General features: G+C 40.5%; 1 protein-coding gene across 1 annotated transcript in view; it reads left to right on the top strand.

Moving 5' to 3' along the window:
• The first annotated feature begins 2,689 nt into the window (after positions 1-2,689).
• The window catches only part of Palld (palladin, cytoskeletal associated protein), a 359,932-nt gene continuing 336,564 nt past the window's right edge, over positions 2,690-26,057 (top strand). Inside the window, exon 1 of the mRNA XM_050161811.1 lies at positions 2,690-3,618. Within this exon, the coding sequence (XP_050017768.1) occupies positions 2,690-3,618 (929 nt within the window). The remainder of the gene's footprint in view (positions 3,619-26,057) is intronic.

Below are 26,057 nucleotides of genomic sequence, written 5' to 3'. Positions count from 1 at the left end.
CTATAGCCAAAAGGTCACTGTCTCTTCCAAGAGATACCTTCTTTTCCAGTTTCCAGGGTTCCGGGTTCTTCTGTTTTCTACAAGAGCTCTGGGGAATTCTTTTTCTTTCCTCCTTTTTTCTTGACAGCATTTTTCATCTTATGACTGAAGGATTCCCAGCCCAGCTCTGCTCTTTCCCTGAGCTCTAGACCAGTATCTGATATTGCCTTTAAGGAAGACCAGAGACTCCTTAAGTACAAAAGGCTCAAATCAAAACAGAACTTGTTTCTTAGAAGATATTTCTCTGCACATATCATAAAATAATTTAAAGAATTGACCCATGCTATTGCAAAAGCCTGCAATCCTGTGTGTATCATCTCTGTGCTCAGTCACCTTGTGTCACTCTTTCAGCTTCATTTCTCCCATGAAACACTCTTTTCTTTCTAGATGGTATTATAATAGTTTATTTTTCTTTTATCATGTACTCGGTACATTAAATATGTTTTTATTACTGAATCATATCTGCTGAATTTATGAAAGCTTACTGGCTTGCCCCTCGTGGCTTGCTTAGCCTGCTTTCTTATAGAACCCACAGCTACCGATAGGCTCAACCCTCCCACACCAATTACTAATCTAGAAAATGCTCTACAGGCTTGCCTACAGCTAGATCCTAGGGAGGCATTTTCTCAAATGAGGCTCTCTCCTCACCCATAATTCTAATCACGTGTATCGAAGATGACATAAACCTAAACAACACAGTACCCAAGCATATATTTAGCACAATATCCCTCTCCCTTCCAATCTTCTTGAATCTTCTATGTTCACACTGCTTTTGATATTGCTCCTCCTCACATTAAGAGCTGAATGTGCTCAAATGTTATCAATAGTACTCAATGATCGTATTTAGGAGCTTTGGGCTGAGCAAATCAACCTGCTTTCTCAGGACAAATGATAACTGGTTCTTAAGTAGGTATTTAATAAATACTTTCAATAAAATACTGGGTGGGCTCTGCTGCTAGATATTTGATTCTACTGGGATATTTATGCCTTGCATATCTGTGCTTTGCATTATCTTTAGGCAATCTTATAAATCTTAACATTGTAGAAATCTGTTGGCAATGAAGATTACACTTGTTCACAGATATACATTTTTTATGGTGAAAATAGTACTGAATTGCTTTCTGCATGACTCCAAACACTGTGTTTTATTGATCTGTAGACATTATCCAGTTGGAAGTCCACCAACAAATCTAAATATTCATAATCACTTGCATATATCTAGTCTTCAGCACCTTCTTTGAAATTGTGGTAAACTCTTCATGGTCTCATCATTAATTTGCTAAACAAAATCTTACATGTATATTTGTTTTATATTTGATTATTTTGCCTGAATGTTAGTGAGCATCTGTTAGAATAGTGTTGAATGAACAAATATGAATGGAGATGACAGCACACAAAGAAAGGATGAGACAACTTATTAAGACATAAATAAATACATTATAAATATAAAACCATTTGGTATTTCTATGTATAGTTATTAAATGGATAAATATTGAAATTACTCAATTGTCTTTTGTGGATGGGGCCATATGAGTAAAGTCAGTGTGCTGATTAACTTTGTCATCTTGACATAATCAGAGCAACCTCAATTGAGGAAATAACTCCATCAGGTTGGCCTATGGTCGTTTTCTTGTTTTATGATTAATGTGAAAGGCTTAGCCCACTGTGGGTGGAGCTACTACTGGCAGGTGGTCCTGCGCCATGTAAGAAAGTGAGCAGAGCAAGCCATGGAAAACAAATCAGCCTTCATGGTCTCTGCTTCAGTTCCTGTCTCCAGGTTCCTGCTTAAGGCTCTGCCCTGGTTTCCCACCATGATGGTTTTGACCCATTAGCCAAATAAACCTTTTCCTCCCCCACGTTGCTTCTGCTCATAGGGTTTATTAAGCAACAGAAATCAAATTAGGATGGTCAGAGTTACTAATATTATCAAGTACTTATTTGAAAGCATTGTTGAAATGAGACCCCTGAGGAGGTATGTGATGAGGGAGGGGCCCAGAAAACAGCCCCCTACATGTGTACAAGTGTAAGCTGTGTGCTTGCTGAAGACCTCATTTTTCTGGAATCATTAGCTCCTAGTTACTGTGATGTTTTGTGCTCCTTACAGGGTGTATGTTAACCTGAAATTACGAACCATGCCAGGCATTGTAACCCTAGCCTGTAGGCCTCAGACCTGGCAGCTGAGACAAGATTACGTGTTCAAGGCCAGGCTATCTGCATAGCAAGATACTATCTTAAAAACCTAAAATAAGTACTGGGCGGTGGTGGCACATGCCTTTAATCCCAGCACTGTGAAGGCAGAGGCAGGTGGATCTCTGTGAGTTTGAGGCCAACCTGGTCAACAAGGCTCCAAAGCTACAGAGAAATCCTGTCTCGGGGGGGGGGGGGGGCTAAAATAAATAATTAATTAGTCTTAAATTGTGAACACATGAATATTTGAGCTTTCTTTCCCTTTACAGAATAAAGAAGATTGTTGTATTGGTTCACCCTCATGTTTCTTTCGATAGAGCGTTACTAGGGATATAAAACAAATCAGGATTATTAGCACTGATGAAGATTCTATGTTGTTTTTCAGAAAACAAGAACGCAGGTTTCCTGTGCCTCCCTCCAGCTCTCCTTCTACAAGCTACGTGTGTGTGAAGGCTGCTCAAAAATGTCAGAGACTTCCTCCCACGACTCCTTCTATGATTCCTTATCAGACATGCAGGAAGAGGGCAAAAGTGCTGACTTCTTCCCAGGGCTCTCTGCGTTTCTCAGCCAGGAAGAAATAAACAAAAGTCTCGACCTGGCCCGCAGAGCTATAGACAACTCTGAAACTGAAGACTTTGACTCCGAAAAGGAGATCTCGCAGATTTTCAGCAAATCTCCTAAAAGCCTCTGCAAAACTCCTTCCCACGAGGAGACCAAATCCAGCGAGCAGACTCCCTCAGAAGGACCTCAGCATAACAGGACAGCACCTGTCCAGCCTCTGGCAGGGGAGCGTGCTGAAAAGATCACTTCCCCAGCTTCAAGGAGAAAACCTGGGGTATCACCCCTGCTGGCCAGCCCCAGCTACATCCGGAGCCTCCGCAAGGCTGAAAAACGAGGTGCAAAAATTCCCAATCCAAGTGCAAAGCCTAAAGCTGCCCCACAAAACAAAGACGGCTCCCAGAACCAACTTTGCGACAAGGCAGCGAGTTTCATTGAGGAGCTGACTTCTATATTTAGAGAGGCAGCGAAGCCAAGAAACAGAAGCCCAAATGGTGAGTCTTCATCACCAGACAGTGGGTATCTATCTCCTAAAAATCAGCCTTCAACTCTGACGAGTCCCTCGGCCAGTCAGAGCCCCACTGGAGACCAGCTAGACCAACAGGAGATGGAAGCAGAGGTCAAGCTAGCCCAGGGCAGCCTTTGCTACCAGGCCCAACAAGCCCCGGAAGAGGCCTTGGCACACACCCACATCCCTCACCCACAGCCCCAGAAAGCCAGTCACTTGCCTTCTGCACCTCGCTTCATCCAGAAGCTGAGGAGCCAAGAAGTCGCTGAAGGAAGCAGAGTTTATTTGGAGTGTAGGGTCACTGGAAACCCAACGCCCCGAGTCAGGTAAGAACTCTTTTATTATGAAGGTCTAGTGATTTTTGTTGACTTCCGGTGCTAACTTCAGGGAGAAGAAGAGCGGGTTCTTAGATGGCTAGCCTTCTGATTTCTGTAGTAGAATTTCCCAAAAACCTGCCAGACAAAAAAAGCTTGCCAAGCAACCAGCACTACCAGGTACCAGGTGTCCCAAGTAGGTAGCGTTTTTGCCCTTGCCAGAGGCCAGTCTGTGTACTCAAAGAAAAGGCAAATGGGCTTGGACGAGGCAATGAAAAGTATTAGCAGGCTGTTATAGAGGAGTCCAGATTTTACAGAACCTAGAGGGTGTAAAATGTGAAAATGATTTATCAAAAGTATGAATAAAAGTGTTTTTGGTCATGAGTCACTGAAGAAGGTAAAAATTATTCCAAAGTTATAAGTTCCTCAGAGGTGCAGAGTGGAAAGTTTATGGACATCAAGCAGAGATGAACCCCACGTAGACATCAGTCCAAGGCATCAACCAAATTGCCGAATTAACTAAGGACAAACACAACAGCTCCATCTCCAAAGCGATGCAACCAGAGTAGGGAGAATTTCTGTCTGGAAGAACAATAAGCCAAGTCCAGAACACAGCTGAGCTTGGCCCTGGACACCAGAGCAGGGCCCGGTCAAAGATGGCAGTGCAGACCTAGGGTCAAAAAAGCCTCAAACCATGACTATTATGATTTCTATAAACTCTTCCTTCTAAATTATAGGATGTATACCTTCTATGCACGGAAAGTTTAGGAGAGGAACCTTCGACAATATTGCAGGGCTTGCAATCAGAAGTCTTCCTTGGACTTGTTCTGTCCTTTAAATGAGGACATTTGGTACTTAGTGTCTTCATCCTTGAGATGGAAATTGTAATAAGGAATCGCATTCTATTTTATGATGATTGAATTAAACCATATGTAAAACAATAATGAATTACTATGGCCTTGCACCTCGTGTTACCAGGTCTCTTTATTATATCTCATTTCTTAATTGCAAGTCAGAATTGAACTATAAAAATAAGTATTCATTGATTTATTTGAATGTTTTTTATAATTTGTTTAACTTTAGTTTATGTGCATTGGTATGGAGGTATCAGATCCCCTGGAACTGGAGTTACAGACAGTTGTGAGCTGCCATGTGGGTGCTGGGATTTGAACCTAGGTCTTCCGGAAGAACAGCCAGTGCTCAAACCCTGTGAATGTGTAAAAGCAAAATCAAATAATTTAATTTAGAAAATAATGAGGTAGACAAGGGTGTCGGCAAGTCAAAACAGACTTCATCCTTTGGGTCTTCCTGTGTGTGCTCATGCACAGATCACCAGCTGTGGTCCTTCCCTCACCACCATTGCTCAGAACTCAACATGAGTGCTATTTCCCTGCTCCTTGGTGTTTTTACTGGAATTTTTGATATATTTAAGAATCTGACAGCAGGGGGCAGTAGAAACCTTCTTAATGCATTTACTGGGCTGTTCAGTAATCTGTATTTATGTATTTTCCAAAGCAATTTGTTTCTTTCAGAATCTAGTCGAGCTTTAAAAAAAAAATCTATCGATTTTAGGAACAAATAATCAATGGGAAATAAATTCATATGCAATTCAAAACAGTGCTACTGGTTTTGAAACTATGTGGTCCAATTTACGTGTATGCCCAAAAGAGCATCTTCCAACAGCAATATAGAGCAAATACATCGCTTTTCAAAACTGACCAAAAGCACTCTACTTAGCACCAAAGAACTCAATCAAATAAGAAAGCCGTGATTTCATGTTAAAGTTCACTTGGTCGTTCAGTAACTCTAACAGTACAACAAAATCACGCCTGGGATTCTTGGGATGGGGGGACTTTCTGGGTTTAGACATTAATTTAGTTAGTAGGACAGTATTATTAACGATTGTCTCATGTCATCCCCAGTGTATCAAAACCAACGACCAATGCTCATTAGATATGGCAAATTGTCTCCTGCAGTCATTAAATCTTGGGTAAAATGCTTCATGGTCCACTGTTTAGTCAACTGAACATTTTGTATCTTTGAGAGTTCATTTTTGTTTTATTTATGGGGTAGGGTGCTTTGTTTTAATTCCTGTTCTATGAACCTTGGTCATCTTGATCATGCATTTGGAAGTACACCAAACTCCAAGATCGTTAAACTTTATTGACCACAAAAGACATGCGATGGTCTTAGTGGAAAATCTGTGAAGGCCATTGCGTGTAAGGAAGAAAACCTTTAGTAAAAAGTGCTCACACAGGGGCACTGGAGCTCACCTCAGCCTGTATCAGTCTGGGGACACTGACCTACATATTAATGAGACCTAATGGGTTGACAGAGTGTCTTCTCCAGGATCCAGAGGTAGCTGATTGTCTTAGGAAACGGAAGGGAGTGTCAAGCAGTCTGTAGCAATCAGTGGGCAAACATCCAAAAGAGACTGATTGATGAATGCGCGGGCCCATTGTATTGAGAAGTTGGCAGCTATCCTGGGAAGGGACAGGGTGTGGCTGGGTGGCAGACCAGAGGAAAGTATGCACCGTTGGCAGGTAGGGCAGCAGGTGCCAGAATGCAGAGGTTGGGGCTAGAGCTCAGCAAGAAACTGGACTTTTCAATCGTATATGTAAATGAACAGCAAGACCACAGCTTCAGGACATAGGAGTGCAAGGAATATCTGTTCAGTTCTGAAGAAATGAGGCAGAAATTTGGTGCTGTATTCTACTGTAGTCAAGATAAGGAAACAGTTTGATCCAATGACATAGCTAACCTACAGACCTGTTAGAAAGCTTCATTAATAGAGCTTGAATAGAGACTGCTTCAAAAACCCTGAGCTCCATGTGGCAGCAGTGCCTGGAATCCCAGCACTGGGAAGCAGAGGCAGGTGGATCTCCTTTTGAGTTCAAAGCCAGACTGACTTAAATAGTGAATTTCAGGCCAGTCGGGACTATATGGTGAAACTCTGTATTAAAATACAAAACAGAAGGAAACCCCTGAGAATTATCATCCTAATAAATTAGGTGAAGGAGCCCCAGCTAAGATGGATTAGGGGAACAACAGTGAGAAGCCAGGCTACTCGTTCCTACTTTAAACACTAACACTCTCCACCACCGCACATGTCACAGATAAGACATGAAAGTCTTTCCCTCCTTTATTTCTTCCACAGCCAGAAAAATCTCTGCAAGTAAAGAAAAGAGAAAATATGTCTAAATGGTATTTAAATGCTATGTAAGTCATGTGTTAGCAATTTTAATTTAAAATTTTTAAAGATTTCATTTGTTTATGTGTCGATGATTATGGCTCAGTGTATTGGTCTGTGTGCATGTATGTGCACACGTGTGTGTGTGTGTGTGTGTGTGTGTGTGTGTGTGTGTGTGTGTGTGCTGCCCATAGAGGTCAAAAGAAAAGAAGGCATTGAAGACTTCTGTGAGCATCTGATAGGTTCTGAATTCTGGTTCTACTAATTGAGCAGCAAGCACTCTTAACCTCTGAGCTGTTTCTCTGGTCTCATACAAGTTGAACTGTTACATCATGAGTTTCTCCATTTACATCCTGTCCTAATGTTCCTCCTTTTTCAGCCTTTAGAGGAACATAGGGACAGGGTACCCAACACTAACCACTTTCCATGGTTCTCTGCTCTCAGCTTTTGAGTGGATAAGTAATTCATGGAAGGTTGTGGTCTGTGCTCTGGGAAGACAGAGACAGAGCTCTCTGGAGTCTTAGGTCAGCCTGAGCTACATAGCAAAATGTGGTCTCAAAACAAACAAGATGGCTTTTGGTATTCTAAAAGAGCATCCTCCTCTTTCTCCTCATCCTCTTTCATCTTCTTCTGAGACAGGGTCACACTATGTAGCCTTGGTTGGCATGAAACTCACGATGTAGAACTACATAGGACAAGACTGGCCTCAAATTCACCGAGATCCTTCTCCTTCTGCTTCTGTAGTGCTGGGATTAAAGACATGTGTCACCGTGCCTGACCCACTTTCTGCTTTTAAAAATATGTTAAAAAAACAATTGTATTTTTTAGACTGCTTAAATTTAAGAGGCCTAAGAAACAAAACTATACAATAATGCATCAAGTAATAAAAAATGGTTAATTAATTTCAGAGTCTGGAATGCAAGCCAGGTGCTCTTTTTCCCTATCCTGTGGCCTGGGTCCACAGGAAGGCTTCACCACTGAATGGCCATTTCTGGCTCACTGAAAGCCTCAGAGGCAGAAGTGAGGGCAACTACCATGCTTAAAAATCAAGGCATGGAGGAAATAATATTCCAAATATTTTCAAAGAAATTAAAGTGTGATATTTCTAGAATATTTTCTACATAAAGAAAAGCCCCAGTTCTTCATGATTGAGCCTCCTTTTGTTCAGTACATTAACAACAATTAGTCAGCATAAACTTGAAAGAGTGTACATATTCTTGACTTAATAGCTATAAAGAAAACTATGCCTTCTACTCATGAACAGTGGTCTATACACTTTCGTGTTCAGATAATTGTAAGGTAAACTTATATGAAAGGAAAAACTACTTTCAAATGCTGTCTTTTAGGGTTCCTATTGCTGTGAAGAGACACCATGACCACAACTCTTACAAAGGAAAACATTTAATTGGGGTAGCTTACAGTTTCAGAGGTCCAGTCCATTATCATCATGGTGGGACACAGCGACATGCAGGCAGACACGGTGCTGGAGAAGGAGCTGAGAGTTCTACATTTTGATCTGTGGTCAGTAGAAGGAATCTGTGTGCACACTGGGTGCACTTTAAGCATAGGAGACCTCAGAGCCCACCCCACAGTAACAGACTTGCTCCAGCAAGGCCAAAACTACTCAAACAAGGCCACACCTCCTAATAGTGGCAATCCTTATAAATTTGTGTGTGTGGAAGGGGGGGTTAATTACATTCAAACTACCACAAAAACACTTGACTATTACAGGAAAAAGAGATACGTGTGTGCTTCAATATTCCAGATGCAGTTCCTCATAATTGATGCCTATTAGGTCATCCCTATTAGCCTTGTAAAGTTGTATTTAATATATGTAATTATGATTAATTAAATTCTTTCTTTTTATAATTAAAACTCAGCACCTCCGGTGCCTCCAAGTAATTAACATGTACAAGACCTTGATGCTTATCAAAAGCCAAAGCAACAAGGTTATCCGCATGAAATCCACACAGCAATGTCTGTGGCTATTTCCATTCCCTCAAGGACAATCACAATAAAACATAGCATGGATCTTTATCTTAGGAAGGGTATCTGGATGGGGTATAAGCCCATCTGTGGACTGTGATGGTTTGGGAGAATATGACAATAATACCATTAGCCAGCAGATTGTGAATGTGAAGATACAGATTGAGACAGGACTATATCATCAGATTAATAAAATAAAAATAACTGACCAATTATATTTGCTGTTACTACAACATGAAACATAGTTACAAATAATTTGAAGCACGGTTTTGAAATAACCAGTGAGTTTAGGAAGTACATATATAAAACCTCTATATAACATCTCTGTGGATGTTTAATTATATCAACTATAAAATGTCAAACTTCCTTTCTAGAAGTCAAGGGAAATTAGTGCAGTCACCCTTGACCCCTCCTGTTCTCACACTCCATCTCTGGTCCATCCAGCAACCCAGTTCTTTCTCCCCTTGCAATCACCAAAGTCCGATTCTTCTCTCCATTGCTTTCAGTTCTCTAGCCCAAGCCGCCATCTTTCCTGGGATACTTGGATCTACATTTGTTCATCGCCATCACGTGATGCCCACCACAGTTCTTTTTAGTGGAGTTGTCATCACAGCATTGCCTACGTGACTTCATATCTCACAGGGATTGAATACACTGCCCCGGCAGGTACAATAGAGCATATCCTCTCTGATTTATCCACTATGCCTTGTCATTGAAGAACTCACTTTGGCCACCATGGGATCTTACCTCCCTCATCATGGGCCTTTGTGCCTTCTGCTCCTGCTGCTAGGACTACTCTTTCTTCATATTTTTCCTAACGTTGTCTTTAGGGTATGACCTATAACTATCCTATGTTAAAAGGGGGAATTCCTGCCCACACCACAGAAGTCCACTCTCTGGCATTTTCCTCCATAAACTCTTATGCTGTGCTATGGTTTCTAGTTTAATTTTATCATACATTTCCTTCAATAGAATAAAAGAGAATCTTTGAGTCTCTGAGGTCTAAAACAGTATCTGGCATATAACAGGTGATCAACAAATATATTTTGAATAACTATAAATTCCACTCCTAGGCATACATCTGAAAGAAAATTTTGTCCATGTATTCTCAACATCATTGTTTTAATACAACTGAAAAAGCTAAAAAACAAATGAATAAATTAAATTGTGATATATCCATAATGAATCAACTACAGGTGAATTTATCAGATCTGAAACTCAAAAAAAATCAAGATTAAACAAGTTAAAAAGAAGTTGTCTTAGGTAGGGTTTCATTGCTGTGAAAAGATATCATGACCACAGCAGCTTTTATAAAGGAAGACATTTAATTGGGACTGGCTTACAGTTCAGAGGTTCAGTCCATTATCTCATGGTAGGAAGCATGGCGGCCTGTAGGCAGATGTGATGCTGGAAAGGCAGCTGGAAGTTCTACCTCTGAATCTGCAGGCTTAAGACACACTGGCCAGGCTCAAGCTTCTGAGACCTCAAGATTCACCCCCTAGGGACACTCCAGCAGGCCTGATAGTACACTACCTCCTGAGTACCACTCCTTATGTGACTATGGGAGCCATTTGTATTCAAACCATGAAAGAAGTACATAGTGGTTCAGTTAGCAGAGTACTTCATTAACAGTCACAAAACCCAGGGTTGCTCCTCAGAAGTGTAAGAAAAACCACAACAACAAGAACAACAACAACAAAAAAATAACAACTATAATCCAGACACTCGGGCAGTGGAAGCAGGAAGGAGGCTTATAAATTCAGTCATCTTGGCTACAAAAAGAGACTGAGGCCAGCCTGGGCTACATCAGTATATAAAACTAGCACTAATAGTGTTACTATTATTAACATTATTAATTGATAATAATGAATAAATGTTTTCTTAAAGTTACTTCTTAAGACATCTTAGGCCTACTGAAGTAATAAGAACACAGAATAGCACACAAGAATGTCAAATGCTACATTAAAGATGACAGTAGCAACAGAGGCAAAAAGAAAGAGGCTTCATTTGTGTCGGCAATATTTTGTATCTGAGATGTGTGAGCCAATATTTTTATGAATAAAGTTGAAAACCCCTGACTTTTATTTTCCTTTACAAGCTGTACTATGTATACACTGATACTGTGCATGATTTAGTCCAGAAAAACCACCCAAAAGAGCCAGGTACATAGAGTTCAGTGATAAAGCATCTCTCTACCCTACACATTCAAGGCACCGGGTTCAGTCTCAGAACCAGAAGAAAATCGTCATGAAAATGTTTTGGTGTCTTGCAAAATGAATTGGAAAGATTGGATCATAGTCATTTTCCATTATAAATTATTTGTTCACCAATTTTTTGGCTGCATTAGTCATATTTTGAGTCTTTTAAAACCATATTTCATTTTGATTTTTGTCATGTTCCAATACAATATTATGTATTCAGTCTCATGCCAAAGACATTTTATGGTATAGTCTACCCAGGTTATAGCTACAGAATTCAAAGAAAAAGTCAACATTAAGACATTTGCATTTATGTATGTGTATGTGCATGTACACACACACACACACACACACACACACACACACACATAACTTTTCACAACCAGCCAAATTAAACCTAAAGTCTGATAAGACTTACCCATCACCATCCCCACAGGTCAAATGCCTCCCATTCATCCTGTCATTTAGATTAGAGCAGGCATAAACCAGGGCAGAATCCACAAGAAAACAAAAGTCAGTGTTGTGCCTCTTCTACCCAGTTAAACCTAAGTGTCTTATTCCTTTGTCATTATTTTAAATCTTGTTTTCCTTCTCCATATATTTTCATCGATTGAAAATAATGAGGTCTTTCTGTTTTGCAGAAATCAATAAATGTTCCACAGAGCATCAAATTACTGTTGAACTAGAAATCAAAAGATGTAAGCAACAGAATAGTATCTTTCGGATGCAGAAATTGAGGCTTCTCTCTGCTTTCTTCACATACTGTTTCAGTGCCCAAAAGGTGCATGGTCTCCTTGCTGCTTTGTCCTCTCTCCTATCCCTCTGTTCTCTTTCAACCCACTTCTGTCTAAATACCTGCCCACCTGGAATTGTCCCTTTATAATGCTGGCTAATTTCTCTATAAACAGAAGGCTCTCATTGATGAAATGGTTGAATCTTTCGCTTTAGACCTTAAGAAAATGGAATAACTGGCTACCACTGACCCAGGCCCCACCTCCACTGCTTGCCAGAACTGCTGCTGCTGCCTCACCTCCTTTTCTAAGTCTTACTTCCTCTTCTTGGGCAGCACTAGAATGTGTGACAAGCACATTCATGGAGTCCATGATAAGGCTGCTCGGGCTGCTATTTCAGTAAGTCAAGAAGCAAGCTTCGGGGCCTGCAAGATGGCTCAGCAGTCATGGACATTTGATGTCAGGATTGATGAGATCTAAAGTAGTTCTGAGAACCCAGATGGTAAAGGGGAGAACCAATGGCTACAGTTTGTGAACTGGCCATCATACGTACACTGTAGAAGATGCACAGGCATGCATTCCCAAATACACATACAACACTAGATGGATGATGATGGTGGATGGATAGATAGATGATAGATAGATAGATGATAGATAGATAGATAGATAGATAGATAGATAGATAGATAGATAGAGATAGATGAGAATATATGATAGATGGTTCCAAAAAAATTAAATAAACTAAAGAGCAAGCTCTATGTCCCAGAAAAATAAGTATTATTGTAGTTGTGGTGGTTTGAAAGAAAATGGCCCCAAAGGGAGCAACACTATTAGGAGGTGTAGCCTCGTTGGGGGAGTCTGTCACTGTGGGGGTGGGATCTGAGGTCATTTCTCAAGCTTCACTCAGTGTGTCAGCTGACTTCCTGTTGCCCCTGAGTCAAGATGTAGCACTCTGAGCCCCAGCACCGTGTCTGCCTGCTTGCTGCCATGCTTCCCATCATGATGATAATGAACTGAACCTCTGAAACTGTAAGCAAGCCACCCCAATTGAGTGTTTTTTTTTTTATAAGAGTTGTCATGGTCATGGTGCCTCTTCACAGCAATAGAAACCCAAACTAAGTTGTAGTCAAGAATTTGTTGGTGAGAACTGTCAGTAGTGTCGGTCATAAATAGTAGGAGCCAAATCGGGCACGGTCATCAATTTATCTCTCAGTGCTGAAGCTTCCCCATTAAACAAGAAAGCTAATAAGTGAACATTTTAATAAAATTACTTAAAAGGAAGGCATCCATAGATAATCCCTTTAGCATTAGAAGTTGACTTCAAAAAAATTTAAAAAATTCGTCGCCTGTAGATTCTAAAGCAAGAGAGAAATGTGGCTGTACAAAGTATCAGATAGATCACTCAGTAAGTTTAAGGTTTCATTCCTCAATGGCCTTCCCAGCAATAGAAATGATGAACTGCATTGGGCATGTAGAAATATGTTAACACATATTAGTGTCTCACTTATAAAGTTATTTTTTATGGTTTCTTTTAAAACTGGAGAGACAACTCAGTGATTGACAGTGCTTGCTGTATAATCCCGAGGGGCCAGAGTTTGGGTTCTAGCACCGTTATAACAAGTCAGGAGTCCTACCAACACCTGTAAGTCCTATTCTAATCGAGTCAACACAATCTTCTGGCCTCTGTGTGTGTGCACAGTGCATGCTCATACATGTACACCCCAGACCACACATACACACACAATTAATTTATTAATTGCATCTTTTTAAATGCTTGCTTTTACTACTGTTGATTTGGTATAAACTCCTCCATATTTTGTCTGCTCAAAAATCACGGGATTTCTTTCCTTTGTTTCAAATCTCTGCACTGCGGTTCCCTTTTTACCGCCATTCGATGCCGGAAAGAGGATGCTTCAAAATCACAAGACAAACACACAGCTGGGAAGAAAGGCAAATGCGTGCTGAAAGGCGTTTCTGTGACGACTTTCACAGAGTCCTAGATTGATGTGTCAGGGTCAGAATCCAGTCCTTTCCTGGGGCCATGTCCCCTGCTCCCTGTACATTACTACTTTCTAGCAACTTTTGCCCTCTTGACCTTCTGTCTCTTAATGGCTGTGGGGGATGGGAATAAAGCGAAGGAAAAGTGATTTCTTCCACTCACCCTCTCCCATGCTCCTAATGGCTCCCCACCCTCTCCCTAACCTCAGTGCTGTGAAGGTCAGTCATGGATTGTGACTTTCTGTCAACTTGGAAAGCTTTCCAGACCCAGGCCTCTTGACTATTGTGTTCTGGAGGCTCGTTAAATTGTTTCCCCAGCTTGTTTCATAGTACCTGTTAAATATTTGCTAATGTCAATTGAAGGTGGTTTCCCAACACTTTAGCCACTCCTTGTTTTTGTATTCCAATAATTTTAGCAGGAAGAAAACTCTAAAAAGAATGTGAGTAGCAAATACTGGCTTCGCCCCAGGTAGAGAGCTTGGCTTTGGTTTTGTACCATCTCGCTAAGTAGTATACCATGCTGCAAAGCGCTCAGAAGGAAGAGAAGGAGCCTTTGGATACTTACTGGCTTGAAATTACTGTTTAACAAGAAGCTGACTGTCAAGTTTCAGATGCCTTCACAGCCAGAGCTGCTTAAGCTTTCCAATCTTTCTGATTTAATTTCTTCATGACCCTCTTCTTCATTTGCCTGGGGCGATACCTCACTTCAGAGCAGAGTTGGGTACAGGTATAATTACAGCAATTACAAGCTCTCTGTAAACACCTCATTCTTTTGTCTGTTAGGAGTTACATTATAAATGTGACTGTGGCAAATATGATGTCTAAAATCCGGTGTAGCTTACTACGTAAAGCAAGATGCAAAACTCTTCTCCTTGGCATGTTCCAGTGACGTGTAGCCATGGAAATACTTCTTTTCCTCTTGTTTTTAGGTCTTTGTGTCACGAAACAGTAATATATTTAATAATCTGCTGTGACGAGAGTGAACGACTAGCCACATAGTAGTTCAATGATAGAGAAACATAATTGCTCGCCTTCCCTGGCGGAAAAGCTACTGAACACAGGTAGGAACTCACTTCCTTCTCTAGTTTATGAGTTCCAACAGCGAAGGCTGGCTAAACACGGTCCCAGCAACCTGCTTCCACTGATGCTGCAACCTTCAGCCACAAAGCATGCATAAGGATACATTAGGAACTGAGGCGTTTTCCCCTAAGGGGATAGAGAGCATTTAACCTTGGCTGCTGGAGTTGGAGAACTGTTTCTAGAGAGAGGGATAGAAGTTTGGGGAAAGGATCTCCCAGTAATAGAGGAGTCTTCCAAAAGGAAGGTGGAAGGGTGAAGGAGAGAAAAGAAAAAAAAACAATAATAAAAAGAAAACTCATGTTGGAAAAAAATGGAATATTTCTTTAATAGGAAGATCTTCAAAATCATTTTTACCAGAAAAGAGGTTGTCCCAGTTCACGTGTATCCACAGAGACGGTTCCAACTGTTCTTCTGCAGAGAAAGCAATAGATGTGTAGTTAAGAAAGTCTACGGAGATGAAGCGGGAAGCGCTTTTGGTTCAGTCTGATCTCTAAACAAACACAAGATGAAAAGTTCTCCATAGCTTTTCATGAATTTGATGATGGTACAGGAACCAGTAAAAGCCGCTCAGCTTTCTAGATAGATAATCACGTGATGGTATTAGTCAAAAATGAGATCTGTTCAAGGTGAGATATACATAGATATAATTACTCCCATCTCGGGGCTTTGTCATCCCCTAGGGAACACCACAGGACTGTGACCAGCAGAAACCTGGAACACTGTCCCATCACTATTGGACACCACAGTGACGTTAGATGGAGACTTACATGTACCATAAACTGATAGGAAATTCTTAGACTTTTGACCATCATCCTAACGCCGTATCTTAAAATAACTCCTTTTATATTTCTCATGAACCTACTGTAGTTAAATCTTTATGAGAATAGTGATCCTTCTCCCAGCAATCTAAATGGATACAATAATATTAATAGGCAGCATTGCGTGAGTACTTACATATGGCAGACTATCATTTAAGTCTTCATATGGCACCGGTTCACTAGTTTCTATAAAGTAGATACCACGAAGTTTTGGCCTCTGAGATGTGTATTTTGCTACAGCTAGCCTGTAGATAATCAAAGTGCATGTTAAAGAAGATATTTTATAAACACTGTCAAATAACAATCAGGATGTGGCTTCAATGGCTTAGGCACAGACAAGCTTGCTCAGAACTGCCTTTGATCATTTTAGTTACTAGCCTGCTTGATGCTTATGTGGTTTGGAGCTGATGTACCGATGGAGGCTCACTAGACAAAGGCTTGTTTGTCAGTCTGTGGTGTTATTGTTGATGCCGTGGAACCTTCAGGAGGCGGATCGCAGTGGGAAGAAGTTAGATCATTGGATGTGCTCATGAAAAGTCTCTCTGCTTCCCACTCACCATGAACAGTTTGCTGTATTTATTGCCTCTATAATTTTTGGGAGACTCACTGAAGATCCAAAGTAACTATGGATCAAAATCTCTGAAACTCTGATCCCAAATATATGTTCCCTCCTTTAAAATTTATTGATCTCAGGAAATTTGTCACCATGAAGTACAACTGACTAACACAGCACCGTATGTTGCTTTTGTATTTCTTTCTCGATGGCATCCAGCAGTGGTTGGAGCATGTTAGATTCAACCTTTATCTATGTTAAAGATAAATAGGACAGGAATAGTTTAAGGAAATTACCCAGTTACCCAGTATTAATAGAACCCATCCAGATTTCTTGCTTTGGATAGCTACGCGATACTGCCAAATAAAGCAGAGTGGTGTATACAGTGTTCTCAGAGGTTGGTACCCTGACCGAGTTTGGGTTAGCCCCCTGTTCACATTAGAAACATCTCATTGAGCTGTCGATTATTTCTCTAAAACCAATGCCTATGCATGGCTTCCTTCCATTACCCCAGACAACATCAAGAAAACCCAGAAAAGAAAAGGCACTGTGATCTGTGATTTCATGGTCCTCCCGAGAAAACGTTACACTGTGTACATTCTCAGCAAACCTTGTAGTGTTGACATGGTGGGGGGGGGGCAGCATCTTTAGGGTAGAATAAGCACTGTGGATACACCTTGAGAAAGCAGAGCAACAGAGCCGGGTGTCAGATCTCTCTCTCTCATAAACAGAGCAGTAATGCCAAGAAGAACAGAATAAATATGATTTGTAATCCAGCATGGTACTATTTGAATCTTATGTTTCATTGCCAGCATTTTAATTAGGAATGTATTGGCATATGTTGGCCACAATCCTGCTACATGGAATTATTCTGTGTGCCAAGGATAAGGGCAAATCATGGCTGCCTGGAATAGAACAGGGAAGGATCACAGCAAAAAGAACAGCATTTCATTCAATGGTTGTTGATAGACTTTTGTTACAAAAGACCGTTGAAAAATCCAACACAAGATGGCAATTTTTATGGGACAAATAATTTTAATCTTAAAGAGATAGTTGTTGGAAGGAAACATCAAGATAAAAGAAAGCACTGGCTTCTCTGCTGTGCAGGAGCTACCACATGAGAAGTCACTGAGCATAACAAGTTAGCAGAACGATCGTCAGGGGTCATGTGATAGTGGTCAGGTAAGCAAGGAGACTCTCTACAAATGCTGTTATATCCCTCTTGAATAAGTTTCATGTGCTAGAAGTCAGCACTAATCCTTTGTACACACTTGGTTTTGTAATACCCCAACCAAATCACTTCTACCCTAGATTTTAGCATTTGGGTAAAATTTTAATATAAGTGGATTGAGCCTATGTTGTAAGGGACTCATTTGTTTCACTATTTCTTAATGGAACATGCTGATGTGCCATGTTCAAATTAGGAAGCCATCGGTCTGTTAATTATAGGAAAATAATAGTTTAAATGGCAGGTATTCCACAGAAGAGCAACTAGTAGCATCGCTCTGTGTGAGAGCTGTTGTGTTTGGATTGAGCTTTTTTCCAAACCCTAACAGGCCTTTGCAAGACAAATAATGAATCCACTAACAAGGTGTGTCTATCTCCCTCCAAATCAAAGCGACTTTATAACCACTATATCATCTATAATATATACTTGCAAGACTTATGCTGCCAATTAAGAAAAACTTAATACACCCCTAGTCCCTTTCATCTGCGAGTCTGAAACTCCGAGCATTGATCCGGCTGATGTACCATTGCACAATAGCTTCGGCTCTTTGGGATTTGAAGGCGTGTTCCTAACAAGGCCTATGAACAGCTCTCTGCCTTCCAGCTGCTTCTTCCAACACACACCTCAGGTGTCCAGAGCACAAGGCTAGCCCTTAGCTGCTGGCAATCCAGAGTGTGCCCTGTGCCCAGTTTCTGGTCTCTGTGTGAGGGCTTCCTTAAATTCTCATCTGTCACACATGCCGTTCTTCTCTTTCTTTTGATAGATCTCTGGTTTTGGATTCTAACAAACCAGGAAAAGATAAAGCCCAACTAAAACCTGTCCTTCATTACAGTTGGCTCTGGCTGAATGTTCAATTATCTCACTCACACCCTTGGAATTAGAATAAACTATGAGCCAATCTGAAAGAGGTGTTGGTTTTATCTTTCCTGTCCCTCAGATTAGCATTGCAAACAAGTCCTGTTTCTCTTATTTTTTTTCTTTTGTCTTCTTGCCTCGTTTTCCTTGTGCCAGGCCTGCTCACCCTCCAGCTAGGTTTATAGAAAGAGAACTTGGATTTCTTCTCATTATTCCAACATAACATATACCGGAACTGATTGCCTGTGCTTCGTGCTCATGGGATTATGAAAAGCAGGGGTTAGGATTCTGGCACCTCAGTGTTTTCTCAGGGTCTCCGCTACATGGATATACTTTATCAGTCAGATGGAGCAAGTGGATCTCAGATGGTCAGAGTGATAAGGGGGGGTGCAAGTCACAAGTTATACAACTATGGGTGACCAATGAAGGTTCCAAGGCGGGACTCAGAAAGACTCAAGGTGGAGGATTAGAAGCCGATAGCATGACAAACCATTCCAAGCAAAAATGAAAAAGTCCGAGTTGGAGATGTTGAGTGCTAGAGATCACGATGACATCTATATCCCAAGTGTTTCCAGATCAAACATGTAAGGAAAAGAAATTAACAAGCAAGAGCTTCCCCCTTTGCCAGCCAGTCCTGGCATTAGTCTGAGCTATTCCAGAACATGTGGTTATGTGGTCATGATAACAAACATTTAACACTGATGTGACAGCAATTATTCTGAAGGGCCATGAGTCATTCTTGAAAAGATGCTAATAGGATTAGGGTAATGAATTTGGGATTGCTTCCTTATGACTCTGAAGATGGGTAGAGGAGGGGATGCAGACACTGTGGTGTGAAGATGTGAAACCTTGTCATGTCTCTCTCCATATGATGTCATAACGCCTTTCATAATGGATCAGAAATGAAATTTAAAAAAACATCCCTTTGGATAAAGCTGATACAACTTTTCGTTAAGATTATTAAATCCAAATTCAGCCACGTATTATTTAATAATGGGGACGTAGTCTAAGAGACATATCGTTTTTGTCATTATGTAAATATCTCAGTGCGTGTTTGTGAACCTCAGAAGACATAGGTCAGCGACTTGATATGGACCTGTTCTGCAGGGTCCAGCGAATGGCCTACAAAAGTTCTCAAATACATATAGAGCTAAAGTGAAAGAATTTTATGCCTGTCTTTCCTTCTCTGCTGGGACTCTGTGTCTACTGCTCTGCTTCTGCACAGCAATGAGTAGACTGAGATACAGAAAATCAGCATCTCCTTGACTTCTGTGTTTAAATCCTTTTATTCACATTTATGAGCCGAATAAACTTCACAGAAGAGTAGGGGAGACAGATGAGAAGTTCCCATCACAAAAATCCCTGGGGTGTAAGTGTGCTTGAAGTCTAGGGAATCATAGGGTTTGTATGACACTTTCAGACATTAATGTCTCATAAAACAGTAAGTGGCCACCATGACAGGTGGGATTTCACCAGATTTTTTTGCTCCTAACTTCAACCAGATTCTGTTCGTCCCTCTCTCTCCAAATCCTCTGCTTCTCAACTTTCACCTTCCTCCTAATTTTCAGTAGAAATTTCAAATTGTTTGACCACTGATGGTCAAGGGGATGTTCCCCCTTCTAGAATCTTGGCATCAACTGACCCTAGATGTTTCCAGAAGAAAACACTTCTGGAAGAAATTCTTGTGCAAACTACCATCATATCTTTCAAACATTCTTCTAACTTGAGTCATGAATTAAAAGTACTGGCAAGTAACAATGTCATAATTTTATTAGCAATTCCTTATACAGAAAGAGGATACATGTGTAGATAAATAATTACAGAGCTCTATGATGAATTATCTTTCCTTTTTCTCATATTTGTTAGGGTCTTTGAAACAAGAGCACCTTAAAGTAATTTTAAAAAATCTAAAGTGACTAGATGTAATTTTTAAACTAATGATGAATTCAGAGTAGATAACCAAGCCAAAAACTTTGTGATTATTTTGCTCAGATGAATCATGGGACTTCAAGATTTTGGAGAGAATGTACTGGAATTTATCCTAAGGCAGAGGAGTGTTATAGAACCAAAGTTCTGAGCTGGAGCAAAGCTTAAAAGTCAGAATGTAGGTAACTATCAAGGAGGGACCATGGTGATGCCCCCTACTTTTCTTCTGTCCGAAGAGTGAACTGAGTGCATGTTGACCTAAGAAACTCAAACTTAAGCTCACAGATGAAGCAAAAAGATTGGGGATACACTTCAGAAATACTCATTTAAACATTGATACAGCTGATGGAAATTGGTCCCTAATGTCAATGGTCACACAAATCATTTAATGCTCATTCAAACATTCATGAGATGTTAGACCTGAGGCCAACAAGATTAATGTACATTGTTGGGGATGTGTCCAACACTTCATGACCCTGGAGGATTGCTTTTCCTTCCTTGGCAGTTTTGGTTTGGGTCTCACAAGTAAATCTTTCACCCGTAAGCCCTACTCTCATAACAAGACAACCACAGGGAAATGTGACAGGCTTTATTATGGGGCTACCAACCAGCTTCCAAATCATGATATGGAGACTGCTTATTAGTTATGAATGTTGACCTTAGCTTAGCTCTTATTTTAATCTGTTTCTCTTGATCTATGTTTAATCTCGGACCTTTTTACTTTTCTTCTTTCCTTCCTTCCTTTCTTTCTTCTTTCCTTCCTTTCTTTCTGTTTGTCCTATTTGAACTGCTTCTCATGTCTGACTGGCTGGTGACTACCTGGCCAGGGCCTGTCCCTTTCTTTCTCCCTCAATCTCTTCTCCCTTTCTTGTTCTTCTCCTTCACCTAGATTTCTCCTCCTACTTATTATCTCTGCCCACCAGCACCCACTATCCCTCTCCCGCCATTGAACTTTTTATTAGACCAATCAGGTGCCTTAGGCAAGGTGAAACCAATGAAACACACATTTACATAATTAAACACATGCAGCACAATCAAATGTGACCCATCTTTACATTATTAACAAAGGCAAAAACAAATTTAACACGCCTTCACAGAGTTAAAGTAGTATCCCAGAACATAAACAAATGTAACACGTATTTAAATAGATAAATAATATTCTACATCAGAAAAATATGCTATTTACTGCCACCATGCATGCAGAATGTGCTATTATACAAGCCATGCTAGGTCATCATGTATAAATGTGATGCAGACACCAAAGATCTTGAAGACTTAAAGGAAAGTGAGCAACTTAAAGGAAAGAGAAGAACTTTGCTACTCCATATGTATCAAGATAAACAAGAGAAATCTCAAGTGAAAAGGAAGAGAGTTCAAGGAAAAAATAAGTTAAAAGAAAAGTCACCTATTAAAATCCCATTTAAAAACAAGTAAAACCAGTGCTGATAAAAATAAGAATATGTAATTTAGTGGGGGTAACAGGTCATAAAGAAATTTAAGGCAGAACTACAAAAAAAAAAATTCCAAGTTTGGGAAATGGTTCAGCTGTAAAAGCACTTGCTGCTGCAGATATAATAGGACTTGGCTTTTTTTCCCCAGCATCCACAGAGAAAGCTGTCAGGAGTGCAGGCCTGTAACCCAGTGCTGGGGCAAGGGATGGAGACAGAGGATCATTGGGGCTGCTGACAATCAGTCTAGGGAAAAAATGATAAGATTCAGCTTCAGTGAGAGACCCTGTCTCAAAGGAATAAGGCAGAATTTTAACAGAGCAGGACATGTGACATTCTTTGGCCTCTGTACACTGTACACATACATGAATACACACACACACTAAAAATTTTTAAAATTCAGAGGACAGTCTGGAAAAAAATCAAAGAATATATTGAATTATTTCATATGGGGCACCATGTTCAACTTAGCCAGTAGATCACACACACTGATGATGCTAATGTGGGGAAAACAGAGACTGGAGGGAAGTTTGTGAGGTCATAGTCCAGAAGCAGAAAACAGAGCTATCAAGGAGGGGTGCTCTTACAGAGAAATATTTGACCACTGTTAGCCTTTGCTGGAGAACGACTGGAGTCCTCAGGAAGAAAATCACATCGATCAAACACTGCACACAGTGAGTGTACAAAGACAGACAGAGTTCTTAATTCCTTCTCCATATGAATCAGTAGCTGCCTAACTTCTAAAGAATCAGTGCCTTTGTGTGGAGATAGCCAAGGAGGGACGAGAGATTTGGAGAGTTCTATGGTGTTGCCGGTAGCTCTGGGTGTTGGTGGGATTTCATGGGGTAGAATGCTGAGGAATTTGTAGAACTGGGAACAGCAAGGTGAGAGAATTGTTCCATCAGTACCAGTGTGCTCATTGCTCCTATTGAACAACCTCAGCAAGTTTACGCAAACAAAGGAAATTATGTCACCTCTTCAAGTATCCCTCACCTAATCTTTCCATGTGATATCTATATTAAAACATCTATGAAATGAAAGTTCCAACTTTCCACCCACTAATTCTTAAAGAGAAAGAAGATGGGCATATGAATGGCAAGGCTCTAAACATTCTCAGAGCAAAAGCAGGGATTTAGGACCCCAATCCATGTTCATGTTCTCTCTACATAAAAATGCAACTATTATAACTCCAACAGAAGAGATCCACATAAGCAAAATGGTGTGTAATTTCCACCATCATGTGAGGCACCTCAGTGTCAGAGGGTTCATCTGGGTTTTAACTTTCACTAGCTTGCCTTACAGAACAGGAGAGGTCAATAAAGCTACTCTGAATCTTGTCTTAAGGTTTAAACCTTCTGTTACACCTTCTTCAACCATTCTTTTTAAATAATATATTACCTTAGACCAGGACTCTTTCCTGCTACTCGGGGCTCTCCCCAAAGACCTTACTGTGCCTTTCTCTCATTGATTCATTTGGCCCTAAGAGCACAACAAAATAAAAGCAAGTTCCATGCGCTAAAAGTCTGTTTCCCTCTGCCTGTAATAAACACTGTGAGGGGTCTGCTTCCGCCTTAGCTGTGCTCCTGCTCTCTGGAGACCTGAGGTCTTCTGTCACTCTCGATCTTTCACGGCTGCCATCATTACCTTCCTGGATTACTTTTTACAATATTTCAGAATTGGCATTTTTCTTCGACTCACCTATCGTCTTTCCTACAGACTTATATTGAGAAGATACTGCCCTTGGAATTTTATGATGTTTAGGTGGAGAATGTGCAGCTGACTGAAGGAATATTTCAGACATTAGAAACCAAAGTCTTCGCCCCTTGCCTTTTAAAGTGCTAAACCAGACACGCATGCTTTACTCCACCCCTAAACAGCCACATCTTCCCGATGGTGGAAGCTACAGCAATTATTCTACCTAACTGTCACTTAGCACGTCTAAGGCAGCTTAATTTGTTCTCTTCTCATCTGCTACAGAGCAAATTGTTTAGCTGTGATGTTTTATGTCTCAAATTAACTTCCAATTAAAAGGCCTTATAATTATCTTATATCAACCAGCCAAGAACAGAAATCCCCCATATTGAATCATCCTTACACTAATAATGACCTTCAAGGTTTGGCATTAACATTTATCTCAGATAGGCTTCCAAATCCATGATGATGATCCTGACTCTCCAAACATCTTGAGTCTGCAAATGTTGGCTGGAAATTTGTGAGAACAAGATTTTTTTTTCAAGAGCTACAGTGTCTGCCTCCAGACCTGGCTCAAAATCAGACTACAAAGGCAGATGAAATGAGTGGAGAATTTTTATCTAAATAATTCAAAGCATCAAAATTGGGTGAAAGTCCATAGGAAGGAAGAGTTTATTTTCTTTCAAACCAGTTTATACCTACCCACATTATATGTTTAGCCTGTTATTACAGTAATAAATTGGACTCTTCATCCCTTATTGTGAGAATAACCATTCAAGGAACTTTCTGTGAGACAGTTTATATTCTTGGCTGCTTTCCCTGTTTTAACACACCAGAGTGGCAATACCAAAACAAGCTGTATTCTTATTTAAGTTGTTTTAATATATAGGCACCATAACTAAATACTTACTGGTGGTTAAGTAGGGTATCATAGCTGAAGGGAAAAGGCAAAACAAAACAACAGCAACAAAAAGAAGCCGAGGAAAATGGACGTAATTCTGGATAGTGTCTATGATTGCTCACAGTTCTCAAGATTGGAAATGCAGATTTAGTCAGTTATGCTAAGCACGTTAGCCATCACTTCTTTTTTATCTGCAGCATAGTGGAATGTTTCTACTCCTTTACCTTAAAAAAGAAAGAAAGAAAAAAAGAAAAAAAGAAAGAGGGAGGGAATGATAGAAAGAAAGAAAGAAAGAAAGAAAGAAAGAAAGAAAGAAAGAAAGAAAGAAAGAAAGAAAGAAAGAAAGAGGGAGGGAATGATAGAAAGAAAGAAAGGGAACAGGAAGGAGGGGGGAAGGAGGGAGGGAGGGAGAGAAAAGAAGGAAGAAAGAAAGGAAACAGTGAAGGTTGGTGAGATGACTCAGCAGGGAAAGGATCCTGCCACCAGGCCTAATGACCTGAGTTCAGTTCGCCAGCCCCACTGGTAAAAGGAGAAAACAGGCTCTTGAAATTTGGCTTCCTACTGCTCATGCACCATGGTGTCTTCATACAAACATGTAAATATATAAATAAACATAATAATTTTGAATTAAAAAATAAAACAGTGAGCATACCAAAAGAATCCCAAGTCTTAACAGAATAAGGTATTTCTGAATGTAAATGGGAAGGCCTGACAATGCAGGTTCAGACTCAGTTTGCTTTAAAGTTAGACAAACTTACGGAATTTATTTTAAACCTGATATTTTTCTTTTAAGAATGCCCTGCACCCATTTCATGTATCTCTCACCCCCCACACACACACTCCCCAGAATGCAAGCAGCACGCAAAGTTGAACACATAATAAATCTTAGGGGTTTTTAATTGAATTTCAAATTACGCTGGGAATACTTTGGGAATACATCCAGGTCTTTGGGGAAAACTGTCTCCACACTGAACTTCCTTTCTGTCTTGGAAGTCATCGTCCAAGCCTTGGATGCTATGACCTCATGGTCACATTAGCCTGAATTTAAGTCTTTGCCCCACCCCTCCCTAGAAAGAAAATGGATCTTATGACCCGTGGAAAACAGCCTTTTGTAGATTGGGGTAAATATATAACATATAATAAAGTTAGCTTATAGATTCATAATTTGACATTTGAAAAACCCATCGAGTACATGCTGCATGAAGAAATGATTTTACCATCATGCTCCACTTCCTATAATCCTCAGAGCAATGGAGGAAAGTGAACAGAGAAAATTCAAATAACATTTCCAGTGTGCTAGGTGGGAAATGGGGCAGTCTGAGTGCCCAACAAGTCAGGTTCCCCTAAAAGCCTAAAGGTTGTATGGAAACCTCACACTTCTTCCCTTCCCTTTCTTCTTTGGAGAGGCAGTGTGCAGGTCACAGCCAGGTTGCCACACACACTAAACACCCACAGCTGCCTGTCCAGCTGCCTTGCGGTTTCACCTAACCAATTCCCCTGAAACACAGCAACCACCCTCATAATCAGATGGCTCTAAATGACCTCTGTCATTTCTACTGATTTTTCCCAATGGAGACACAGCTGCCAATGGACAGAGACAGCCAAGTTTACATGAAGAGAACGAGTCACATTCAAGTTCTGGAACTATGTAGTCAGGCATAAAGAGCACACTCTGCTCTGGAGAGGAATAGAGTTCACTTCCCAGGAGCCGTGCCGGCATCTCAGGCACCTACAACTTTGGCTCTAGAGTAGCTAACACCCTCTGTCTGACATCCTCACGCACACATTCTCTCTCTCTCTCCCTCTCTCCCTCTATCTCTCTCTCCCTCTCTCTCTCTTTTTCTCAT

This window comes from Alexandromys fortis, unplaced genomic scaffold (genome assembly GCF_014885135.2).
Source record: "Alexandromys fortis isolate MF-2015 unplaced genomic scaffold, M_Fortis_MF-2015_v1.1 scaffold_137, whole genome shotgun sequence".
Taxonomy (NCBI): domain Eukaryota; kingdom Metazoa; phylum Chordata; class Mammalia; order Rodentia; family Cricetidae; genus Alexandromys; species Alexandromys fortis.
Note: the sequence above shows the minus strand (reverse complement) of the source record. Positions and strands in the feature narration are given on the sequence as shown.